This window comes from Lissotriton helveticus, chromosome 3_1 (assembly GCF_964261635.1).
Source record: "Lissotriton helveticus chromosome 3_1, aLisHel1.1, whole genome shotgun sequence".
NCBI lineage: Eukaryota > Metazoa > Chordata > Amphibia > Caudata > Salamandridae > Lissotriton > Lissotriton helveticus.
In genome coordinates this window covers 162,262,969-162,275,620 of record NC_136061.1, presented here as the reverse complement: position 1 = coordinate 162,275,620, position 12,652 = coordinate 162,262,969, and the positions used below count along the sequence as shown (strand labels likewise).

General features: G+C 43.3%; 1 protein-coding gene across 1 annotated transcript in view; it reads left to right on the top strand.

The window, feature by feature from the left end:
• Positions 1–464, top strand: part of GUSB (glucuronidase beta) — a 205,581-nt gene extending 205,117 nt beyond the window's left edge. Inside the window, exon 12 of the mRNA XM_078679464.1 lies at positions 26–464. Coding sequence (XP_078535590.1) covers positions 26–174 — 149 coding nt within the window. The 3' untranslated portion in view covers positions 175–464. The remainder of the gene's footprint in view (positions 1–25) is intronic.
• Positions 465–12,652: the final 12,188 nt, after the last annotated feature.

The following is a 12,652-nucleotide window of genomic DNA, read 5'->3' as shown; positions in this document are numbered from 1 at the left end:
TCTGAAATCTCTCTTCCTCTGGCAGAAACTACTCGTGTGGTTGGGAACAAGAAAGGGATCTTCACACGCCAGCGGCAACCAAAATCAGCAGCTTTTGTTCTTCGGGATCGATACTGGAAAATTGCCAATGAAACTGGATGCCTTGCCCGACCGGCCTACAATCCCTGGTCCTAGTAAACATTAACTCTTGAGGTATCGCCAGCTGAAGATGGGAATTCAGGTTCAAGTTTGCTTTTAGGTGGAATTGGCAGTTGGCTTCAAGTGGCAGACTTCTCTCAGACAGGAAATGCCTGCAAGCACATGCATTTTAAAAATGCCAAGTACAAATATGGGACTTAGCATCATGTTGTACAGCCAAAAGAAATATTTTTTAGAGAGGCAGCCTTTTTATATGATGTTTGCTTTCGTATTTTGTAGTGTGGTCTCACGAGCATGTGAAGCAAAATAAATGTTTATTATAATAATCTGTTTTGCCTTTGCTGTTTTCTGACTGTAAAAGGTTTTTAATCTGGGTTTTCACAGAGATCATTGGTTCAGCTCCCACTTCAGGTATTCCTGTGCAATTCAGTGATCGCTGGTTTGCCTATTGGTAGGGCTGACTCGGGTAGCAAATCAGTTTGTGGGTTGTGCTGTAAAATGAGTTGCTATCAAAATGAAGTCCCATTATCTGTGTGTACTTCTGATGCATTGTTTTTGCTGTAATGGAAGTTTTTTGTTCATGTTATGGATGTGTGCCATTTGATAAAATATATATATATTTTTTAATATATTTTTTATTGTGTAGTGAGACATTGTTAATACATTTTGACACACAGTATATAAACATCCCATTGTTTCTTTATATTGGTTATTACACAAGTCATTCACATTGCTTGTCGTTTGATCCCTTAATCTAGCTGCCAGGCTTTCAGGACTGATGCTCTAAATAGCTGTTATTATAGGATTCTGAGCGGGTGATGTGCATAAACCTCCTCTGAGTGTTCCATATCCCCCCCCAACCTGTTCCCATTTCTTAGGGCATCCTCTGCTTACGTAAACTGCTTTTTCAGCCACCATCGCCCAATCCATATCATTATACCATTCCGTGAGGGTTGGGGCAACCTGAGCCCCACAGTGTTTGGCACTGTTTCGCTCAGCGATCATCATACCTAGTGTTGCCCAAATCTGATTTTTCCGATTGAGATCAGTCGCCTCCCATATGTTGAGGAGGCATCGTTTGGGCTCAGGTTGTACTTGGACCCCGCATACCTGTGTGATTGTGTGCATAATTGTTTCCCAATAGCTTGTAATCTTGGGACATTCCCATAAAATATAATAGAATGTGCCTGCACATCCACATTGGCACATACATATTGGGGATCAGTTCTTCCCATTTTGACTAGTGTCTCTCTGGGGAGGTAGGTTCTGTGTAGTACTTTAGCTGTATTGGTATCAATTTTGAGGGTATTGCCACTTCCCTAGGGGACTCTAGGGCTTCCTGCCAATCAGTATTGCCAAATTCCCTGATATCTCTCTGTCATCACTCCCATAAGCGTTGCATTGGGTCTGTCAAGTTGTTTATTAATTTTTGGTAGGTCAATGAGATCGCTCGGCGATCCATTATGTCTGTGAGTAGCCTATCTTCTTGTGGGGAGGCTACCGGGAGGGCACTTCCCACTGGTGTAAATGCCATCAAGACGTGTTTGACTAGTAGATAACAGAAGGTTTCCGTCACTGCAAGATTATATTGCTGTTGAAAATTTGCGAATGGGATGGCTCTTCCCTTGTCCCAAAGGTCTCCTACTCAAGAGATGCCTATGAGGTCCCACATGTGGAACCCCGGGCAATTAATCAGTTGGCCTAATTTCTCTGCTTCCCAGAGTGGAGTAGATTGTACTATGTTGTGCCAACCCAACCTCTTGTGTACTTTGTTCCAGAGCTGCACTGTTGGCGCTGTGGGTACTGTATACTTCTTGTTTCCTGATTTTGCATATATTGCCCGTGAGAATCCTCCCCGCCACCCCTAGAATGAATCTGTCCATTTGAAATGCAGGGTCATCTCATGGTCTGTGTACCCACTAATTTATGACTATTCATTGCGATGCCCGGTAATATGCCTGCTTGGGCAGTAGTGTGATGCCTCCGTCATTCCATCCTCTTACTAGATTTTTTCGGTGCTGTGCGCGGTCGTTTCCCATCCCTGAGTAAAGTACGGATTTCTGCGTCAATGGCTTGAAAGTAGGCTTGTGGTTTCGGGATGGGTGTGTTTTGGAGGACATAGGAGAATCGGGACAGTGCCATCTTTTTGAAGAGCGTGGCACACCCCAATAGTGTCTGGGGTAGGGAGCGCCAGTGTCGTACTTCGCTCTGTAGTAGTTTTAATGGTTCTTGGAGGTTTATTTCATTGAATTTCTCGGGGTCTGCTGTGACGAAGATGCCTAGGTATCTCAGGCCATCCTCTACCACCACGATTCTGCATTCCTTCGGCAATGCTGTAGGTGGACCTTGCAGGACATATAAAACATATTTAGACCAGTTTATTGTGTATCCTGAGTACCTCCCAAAGTATGTAAATACGCTCATTCTTCTAGCTAGGGAACACTTTGGAGATGCACCATACAGTAGTATATCGTCCGCATATAATAATATGCGGTCCGTCCACCTGAGTTCCCGTATCAGGGGTCTCCCCTAACCCATGCTGTGAGCGGCTCCAGCACTAGTGTAAATAGGAATGGTGACAGGGGGCATCCCTGTCGCGTCCCTCTTCCGAGGGGAAAGACTTTTCAGTGTCACGTATGAGCCAACACTGCTACCAGGGGTTTCGTATATAAGAGGCGGATCCAAGCCCTGAATTTGGGGCCAGACCCCATGCGTTCCAGGACTGCAAATAAGTAGGGCCATTCAATGGTGTTGAAGGCCATACGTGAATCCAAGGAGATGCGTATGGCTTCTTCTCTGATGATGTTCTCCCTCTCTAACACTCCATGCAGATGCCTCAGGTTGAGCCCAATATTTCTCCTGGGCATAAACCCGGATTGGTCAGGGTGCACCAATTTGTTGATGTATTGTGACAGTCTACTTGCGAGCACTTAAATGAGTATTTTAGTTTCTGCATTAAGCAGTGATATGGGGCGGTATGAAGTGCAGTTCTCTACTGGTTTGCCTGATTTGCGTATAGCCACTATGGTTGCTGGTCCCTTGGGAGCTCCCCTGCCTCTGCACTTGCTCGGTACATGTTAAGGAGGTATGGCGCCTGTTGTTAGGCTGTCATTTTACATAGCTCAATCGGGATGACATTGGGGCCTGTAACTTTCCCTGAATGTATACTACCGATAGCTGCAACTACTTCCTCCACTCTGAGGTCGCTTTCGAGTTGTGTCTCGTCTTCTGACGTGAGTGTTGTGAGGCGAACATCTTTTAGGAATTTGATAACATTTTATTAACCGGTGTGCACAGCTAGCTGAATTGTGTTACCATGTTACTCTCTTTGTATGGTTTCTATAGGCAATCACCAACTTTCTAAGCCACCCTACTTTTATTTTGGAGTTTCTTGAGGTTGCCAGAGTCGGTGAGATATTGTGCAACAGGTCTGGGTGAACTGACAATCTCATTAAAGCTTAATCAACAACAGGTATATCCCGAGGACACATAAGTGACAATACAGGTGTTGCAAAACAGTTCTGATGGGGGGAGGGGGTTTGTGGCAGGCTTATGCAGTGGGTAAGTTGTGGATACACAAACACAGATGCACAATTTTTATTGAACATTGGTGATGACATCAGATGTAAGACAACAGAAATTTCTGTTGCTGTGGTCAACTATCCCTTTCACCCAATTTCACCCTGAAAAGTAACCCATCTCCCCAACCCAAACCAGGTGCTCAAATGATCCAAATAACTGCATGCTCTGACAGCGAGATGTGTTTGCACATCCTCTTGATCCTTTATTCTCCTTCCTTCACATGGGCAAGGACATAGTATGTAAATTGATCACCTCGTCGGAAAGCCCCAGTACTCTTAACATATAGGACAAATTAGCCTCTGGAAACTCTGATTAAGATGTTCCAGCATGAGGCCTCACATCTTATTAAATATTCTGTATAAGCCTTATGCGCAGTACACCAGTTTTTCATGTCCAATAAGTGACCAATTTCTGTGGATCCATAATTCATCCGTTGGTAGCCGAATGACAGAAAGACCGGTTAGGCTGCCACTAACAAACTGTAGATTGCTTTCACCCTAATAAAGTGCAAATGGCAGAAGCCCTATGATGGACGATTCAAGATTACTATTTCTAGGTATTTATTCAAGTCCGATCCTCCAGCATGTTGCATCCCACCCAGGACATCAGCTCTGAGTTCTTACTGTTGTAGACAACTCCACAATCTTTTGTAATCTTGGGAGCGTGTAATGCCAGTGATAGAGCAGTTTGAAGATAGCCTCTTTCTTCCTTGCATGCCTTGTGAAATTATTAGCTCTAATACCAATTTAACTCCATTGGCCCTTGTCTAATTCAAATCCTAGCTCCTTTCCCATTGTTTCTGATGATGTAAATTAAAAACCATGCGAGGTGTATTAAGATATTAGGAATAGAATATAGTTTTGGATACTAGATGTCGGAAAAAGGACAACTTTTGGAGGAGCTTCTTGAAAGAAGTTGGGGCAACAAGGGAACCAACTCTCGTCCGGGACGACCATTGTTTCTGCTGAAAGTAGAGATCCCTTTCTGAGTCAGTATGAGATTTTTACTATAGGTCCTCCAAAGACATAACTTCACCCCATAAAATAGTTTGTGGCATCCCCATTTCTTCCCAAGGCTACAGTGATTTACATTTAAAAGTAATAATTACCAAACAGTGGGCTACAAGGGGAGGGAAAGGTAGTAAGACTTAGCCCCACATTTATAACATTGCAGGATTGATACACGTTGGCCCCTCTTTCCTGCCTTGGTATCCAAAGGACCTCTGTCTGTTTGCTAAACTGTGGGTAATTGAACACCATTGTGCAGCTGTTTCTCCTTTATGCCTCTCTATCATGTGTCTGAGGAGAAAGGCTTGAATGGAAGGAAGTAGGGAATTACCCAGTTCTCCCTTCTTGGGGTGTCTAGTGTTATGTTGCCATCAAAGTCTAGGCCTTCCATGATTCAAAATAAATGAGTTATCAATTTCTTGCAGCTATAATATAGCTTTGTGTTTTTGGAAGTGGAGGTGCCTGAAACAGGTGCAAGATTTTTGGCAAAACCCTAATTTGTCGTGCTGCAATCTGTGTAGGATCTGATCCCTGCTTTGACATCTCTCACTAATGTGGAGAGGTTGTCCTCAATGCAGTCTTGCCAATCAGCTTCACTTCCTAGATAATGAATTCCCGCTATTGGCCAATGAACAGTAGAGTTAGCCTGAAGTTTTCTAAGCAAAGCAGGGTCCTCGACTATTATCCGATTTTCAAATTTGTGTAAATTGATGCAGAAGCATACCACCTACTGGAATTTGCAGTATTCTACAAGTATCTCTTTAACTGAGCAACCGGGTCTTCCAAAGAAATTAGTAGGTCTTTGGTAAAAGCCTTTACTTTAAGCCATCTTCCCTGAAGGAGATCCCCTAATCAGCTAATTATTATTCTCTGTAAGCGGTGTTCAAAAGATAGTGCAGATGTAAGAGGTCATCTTTGCCTGGTTGCTTCGTCTTTGCATCTCTGCCACCTCCTATAGCTCTCTTTTCACTTTGACTCTAACTCGATGGATTGCAGAGTTTGCTAAGACCCATCACCTAAGTCACGGTACAGATTTCTGTTTCTGAAGAGTTTCTGAAGAGTGTCTGCCAGCATTCCAAATCCATTCAATCATGCACCTTCTTGATATCAAGTAAGGAGAGAACCATGGGCCAGATGTAAGACCATGACAATTTGCGACTCGCAAATTGCGCTCGATTGCGAGGCACAAAATGCCATGTACAATAGTGTCTGAGACACTGTTTGCGATTCCCAATGGGGTCGCAAATTGCATGCCTCATCAATATTCATGAGGCACTCGCAATTTGAAAACCCACTAGGAATGACTGGCCCTCCCAGGGATGGTGGCCTGCTGGGCTCAGCAGACCTCCATGTCTGGGACTGCTTTTAAATAAAGCAGTTTTTTTTTAAATGCAGCCCGTTTTCCTTAACGAAAACGGGCTGCATTAAAAAAAAAATGTATAAAACTTTTTCATTTTATTTTTTAAGGGCAAGTAGTGGTCCCTGGGACCACTGCCTGCCCCTGGTAAAATATTTTCCTCAGAATTTGTAAAGGTGGAAGGGGTTCCCCAGGGACCACTTCCCATTTGCAAGTGCATTACCACCCTCTTGAAGAGGGCGGTAAATTGCGAGTGTTTTGCGACCGCAATAGCGGTCGCAAAACATTGATACATGGGGTAGAGAGTCGCTATTAGGAAACGATGCCCTTGAAACACCCCTCCCTTATAGCGAGTCGCAATTCCTATTTAGCGAGTCGCAAAAAAATTGTGACTCGCTAAATAGGAATTGTACATGGCCCTAATTGTTTTTGCATGCGCAAACGGGTCGCTAACACGTTTGCCCATGCAATTTAGGGTCATAAATCTGGCACTACGTATGTTACCCTGTTTCTCACAAGGATGAGGAATGCTTTCTTGGTGTCACCGTGTTCCAGGGACAAACCTGACTGATCAGGGTGGATTAGGGATGGAAGCTCGCTCTCCAGTCGTGTGACCAAGATCTTCGTAAAGATCTTGTTGCCAAGATTCAGTAACGAAATCAGAATGTAATTAACTGCAATTAGCAAGGTCCCTTGTCTGGCTTCAAAATTATGGATATTGTGGCTTCCGACATAGAGAGTGATACGTACACCGCTACTCCGAGGCTATTGAACAGGATTACCAGAATGGGAGACAAACGTTTTCTAAAAGGCGGCCCAGAGTAAATCTGGGCCTAAAGCTTTGGATGCTTTTAGTCTCACTATTACTATGGAAATCTCCCATATAATTATTGGATCTCAAAGGCTTCATTTTGAGGATGCTTATCTCAGGCAGTTGAATCAAGGTTAAATAGTCTTGCTCGGATATGCATTTTAAACGGTTTGGTAAAAAATCTTTCGAGACCTCCAATTTGTCGCATTGTAAGAGCATTCTGCATTCTCTTACAATCAGACTACTTGTACACTTATCTCAATGGCCAAGCCAGAAGCACAATATAGAACCTTTTCCTACGAACTGATTAATCTCCATAATCCATTACAAATATAGTTGTGGAAGCCAATTTAAACAGTTGCCATAATCACTCGCACACTAGCTCAGCATGAGTTATTTGCACCTCCTACCCATTGCCTTGTTAATACTACATGCTTTTTGTTTGTTACACATTACTAAAATGACCTTCTGAGATAGATATTTTAAGTGTTATCTGGAGCACTTTCCTTTTTTTGCTGGGAAGTGCTATGTCAGATTAATGCAAAGTAAACTTTATGGGCCCTCCTGAGCTCACTCTGTTAGTAAGCAGTGACTATTATATTAGTAGATGATAATTAGTGTGGGGCCTACTTGTTTATTTACTCTGTCGATGTATTTGTATCCATGCTTTGCCTATTAGAATGCAAATGTGTGCTTTGTATTGTTTATTTAATAAATATTGGAGCACTTTCACAGCGGTGTTAGGGAAGTAGCAGTAGCATAGCGGCAGATACACAATGGTTGTGACTGAATGGCTCATTGTGACATAAGGAAGGAATGTGATATGAACGCTTGACATTATCCTGAAATGCGGGACATCAAAGGACGGATGGGGAACGGTTTGCAAAAAATTGGATTTTGTGTCTTTTTTAGAATACCACCTTTTACATTTCACAAAAGGAAAAATGTGGGCAGGAAATAGTAAACCTGAATGAAATATATTTGGGGGAAACATTAAAATGCTAATCAAAGTTGACATTGTGTGCATTTCTATGCAGCAAAGAGTGCTCGTTATCGATGGAGCAGCATGAGCAGTTTCAGTGTGACCCATGTGCATTAGGGAGTTACTACACCTCCTTTAGTGGACAATTAAAGGAGAGGATAGGGTAACAGCATTTGTACCTCGTCAGGGAACAGTGTCATACTTGGAACAGCAATAATTCGGGCAGTAATTCAATAATGGGAACACAAACAAGAGCGTTGACAGGAGATTATAGTTTGAGGTGGTCAGATGCATAAATGAAGAAAGAAGGAATGAATGAAAAAAAATCATGATTAAAATATATACATATTGCCCTCTTCATCGGATAGTATGTTCCAATGTAGTTCACATTTGACTTTTCCTACCAAAGCTCACTGCATGTTTTTTTTTTATGTAATGGCTCTGTCAACTACGGCCATTTTATGTCTTGACTGTGATTGCCATTTTACTTATACACATGTGTACATCTGTCTATATCGGTAGCAGCTTCTTTTATGATTTTTTTTTATATAGCTTAGTCAATTCTTATCACCCAATCTAGTTCTGTGATTCTGTGTTTCGGGTAATGATTCAACTTTGTTTTAGTTTGGCTTAAACACCCCCACTCCAAATATAATGAATGCCACCCACATGTTCAGCAATCTGTAATTCACCAGCTGATAAATTTTGATGGAATGCTGATTTTTGAACAGCGTATGGGTTGCTAATTGAAGTACTAGGTTACTGTGAGTACCGAGTAATGCCTGTCTTTGTATGAAAAATGAATGGGCTAAGCACAGCACTACACGCTGTCATCACAGAGTGGTTTTCAAAGCGCAAGGCAATAGTTAACTAGAGTGGGCCCAGGGGTTTTGGGGAGTGCCCCGGGTATCCGGATATACTAGTGAGTGCACTGCTCGAAGGTAGCACTAGAGTGGATCTCTGATTCGGCCCAGGGGGAATGGTGAGTGTGCAGATGAAAACAGTGCTTCTGCCCTGGGAAACTGACGAGAAGCACACAGGAAATACTATGATTCAGCCAACAGAAATGGAGGAAAAGTAAGTGGCATGCACACGAACCAGTGGAAAGCAAGGTGGGATGGAAGCCCCTTTTAGGATTTATAATAAATACAATAGATTTCACAATCACAAGGGAAACCCTAAAAAAAATGTATTTCTTTGTTATGCGACTTGCATATCTGGAGCCCTTGAGTCCGGACCTTCTTAGTCACTCTTATTGCTGCCTTCTTATTGGCCAGCGCATGCTGGTTATTTTTAATCTTCTTTCGGCTGAAGCACGGACCAAGTACTGATTGCTTCACCTTGTTTGCTGTCCTTCCGCTGATTATGGTACTAATTTTAGTTTTTCTTATTCCCTGTCCTCCTGGTTAAACCTATTGCTATTTACTGTCAAACACATACTCTCTCTCTCTCTCCTTTCTCTTTTGAAATGGATGTTCGTGGCAACAGATGTTATCTGCTTCCAAATGTATTTCCACTAACACATGGGCTCTATTGCTTTCTTGGTGATAGTTCTTTGTGCTGAATGTCATATTTCTTTATTTTTCATGAATAGGGAGGCTAACTGATTTGCTCAGAATCACAGGGGTGTTGTGGAGAGACCTAACTAGCATTGTCAAAGTCGGTAGGTCTCACGTTTGAGACCATTGGCGCTGCCAGTGCCTTTTGTTCATGCTGTACAGCCTGGGCATTGCTGACTTTGGCAATGGTTTATAGCCATGCTGTATAGCACTATGGCTGCTATTTAGCATGACTAAAAATATATATGTTTAAAAGAACTGTGATGCTTCCAGTACTGAGGCACTTCTTTTTTAAGTGAATTAGCCTGGCTGCATCATAGTGCCTTTTCAAATTAGTTTTAGCCACACTGCCATGCATCTGGGCTGCTGTATAGCATGGCTACAAAGCATTGACAATCGCTATCACAGGTGAGACCAATGTTCCCTCTAATGATGTCCCTTCGTGTGCGGCAATTAATGATATCTGTGCACCACCCCAAAACTGCGTGCCAAGAAGACATGCATCAAATCACTATGCAAGTGAAACACACAAGCTACCAAATGCCGAAATGTGAATGTTTGATTCATATTGGTCTCTGTGTCCATAGCAAGGCAAACATATTTACATTCACTTGACAACTACCCAGTCAAGCCTAGTGGACTCTAGACTAGATCAGTGGATTATTCAGGTGTCCGTAGTGTAAAAAAACGTTGTATCTCAACCATAACTGCTGGCCTTATGAAGGGCCCTACCCTATCACAAGGTACAGTGGAGCACCCCGCAGCAAAGAGCATGGAGATAGGCATCCCTCAGTGTTTTCTTCCTCTCACAGAAGCAACCCCTTCTCTCCCTGCGGGCTTCAGAATTCTCTGGCCCTGGGCTATACCACATGTTTACACAGCCCGACTTCCCTCAGTGAACCGCGGTATGTAGAAGACGAACAATAGGCGAGAGAAAGAGATACCCATCTTATGCCTGAAGTACACAGTGTGGATCCACAGCTTCCTTATTTTCACCAAATAATTTCATTCCATCAGTGCTTGAAATTAGGGTGATGGTGCCTGAACCAGGTTCCGTCAGCTGTTTCTGCGCTGGATCGGAGATCTTGCCAACAAGGAAAAGTTGCTGAATTCGTCCTGGTGTCATCTCTCCGATACTGTGACACTTTCAGCATTGCCTGCACATTTTCGGTCAGTGAGGGAACTGCCTGATTTTAGATTTCAGCAGGGCCCACAACAAAGGCCTGATTTAAAAGGCCACCAGCCCTCCTTTTGTTCATGTACCATCCTTGCTGGTACCATTCTGGAGCCTGACACCCACATGCCAATGCAATGGAAAGAGACAGATGCACACAATGTTACCACTTCTTAAGTATCTAAGAGAAACTATTGCAGGCAGGTTTTTAACTTTGTTTAGAACCCTATTTAAGAGATGTGCTTGTGCTGTAACAATACACGATTTAGCTGTCTGTGACTAATTACACAAATATTGATATAAATGGCACTTATTAATTTTCTTATTTAATTCTTTAATAGTGCTACTCATCCCAGTATAGGGTGTCCGAGCGCTTTACATCACACACAGAGGGACAAATAAATCATACAAGCGTGTAAACAATGTACAGAAAATGTTGCATAAGACAACGAGGGGTATAAGGTGTAGGAATCATGTAACATCCATACATGTACATTTTATATGTAATGAGTGAATAGTCGGGGGGGGGGTGCAGGGGGGGTAGGGGGAAACAAAGTCAAGATTTAAAACTTTAATCTAGTTGTCTATACTAACAAGACTTTTTACTTCCCAAAGGAGCCCTTCTTTGCAATCTTAGGATAACAACAGATTGAGAAAAAAAGAGGATCTAAACCCATGACTTACAGTTTGCATACAGCTCCTTGATGCCCATTAACAGATCACTGTGCTATATTAGGAAGCTTAACTGATCTCAGCGTCAAAAGCAGTAACCCACTTACCTCTCTAAATAAAAAAAAATCTGTGATACGCATTATACACGATGTGCAGGCATATTATACCTCTATGTTGCTTTAGTAGTCAAAACTGTGTGCAAAAAAACACAGAACTCTCCCCGAACTGCGTTACCACTAGATATATGTTACCACTATTATAATCCCTTCAGAATTGCTGCGCACATAATGATCTCTGCAGCAGGTGTCTTAACCCTGTAAGATATTTTAAAATGCAGACTTTTTGTGACCAATCAGACAATCTAGAATAGATTCAGTTATAGTACAGTGTGACAGATGACCATGGGGTTGTGTGGCCTGAGCGATCCCCAGTTGTGAGCCCCAGCAGATCCGGGCAGGCCACCCCAGATCCCCCAACCTGTGTGGGTGCAAAGAGTGCATGGGCCTCGGTGGCATGACTGCAGCAGACGCGGCCACTGCACCGGGATGCCAGCAGATGATCCAGAACGGAAAAGTAAGCCTAGCAAGATGGATTGGAACTACGGTGGCCTTGTCATCGTGGTAAGGAGCATCAGATGCTTGGGGACAAGTTAATGAATGAATGAATGAAGATGTTTTTGTAACGCGCAAACTTAGCCCCGAGGGGCATCAAGGCGCGGAGACAAACAAACAGAAAGTCCAGGCTGCCAACTGCATAACCACCGAGCACTGGGAGCATAATCACTAATATGCCTGAGAGAAAAGGCAAGTCTTCAGGCGTTTTCTAAAGATCGCCAAAGAAGATTGACTTGAGAGCTCCAAAGGGAGGGAATTCCAAAGTTTTGGAGCTAGGGTCGAAAAAGCCCTGCCTCCCCATCTTGCCTTCGCAAATCTGGGGACCGAGAGCATGTTCCTGGATGCTGAACGGAGTGTTCTTTTTGGAGTGTAGACACATAGAAGGGACCTTATTCCCTCTGAGCCTGAGCCATGTATAGCGCTGTGGGCCAGACAGAGAAGTTTAAAAGAGATCCTAGAGGAGATCGGAAGCCAGTGAAGCTTCCTTCTGGCCATGGTTACAGAAGCTAGCCTAGGGAGTTTCAAAACCATCCTGGCTGCGGCGTTCTGTACCATTTGAAGACGGTGGATGGAATACTTATTTATGCCACTGTAAAGGGCATTACAGTAATCTAGCCTAGATGACACTAAGGCAACCGTTGCTGGTTTCCGGGCTGCCTGGGATAGATATGGGGCGATCTTCCTCAGTATTCTAATGGTGGCACAGCAAGTAGACACCGTTCGGCTCACCTGTGTGTCGAATGAGAGAGCCGGATC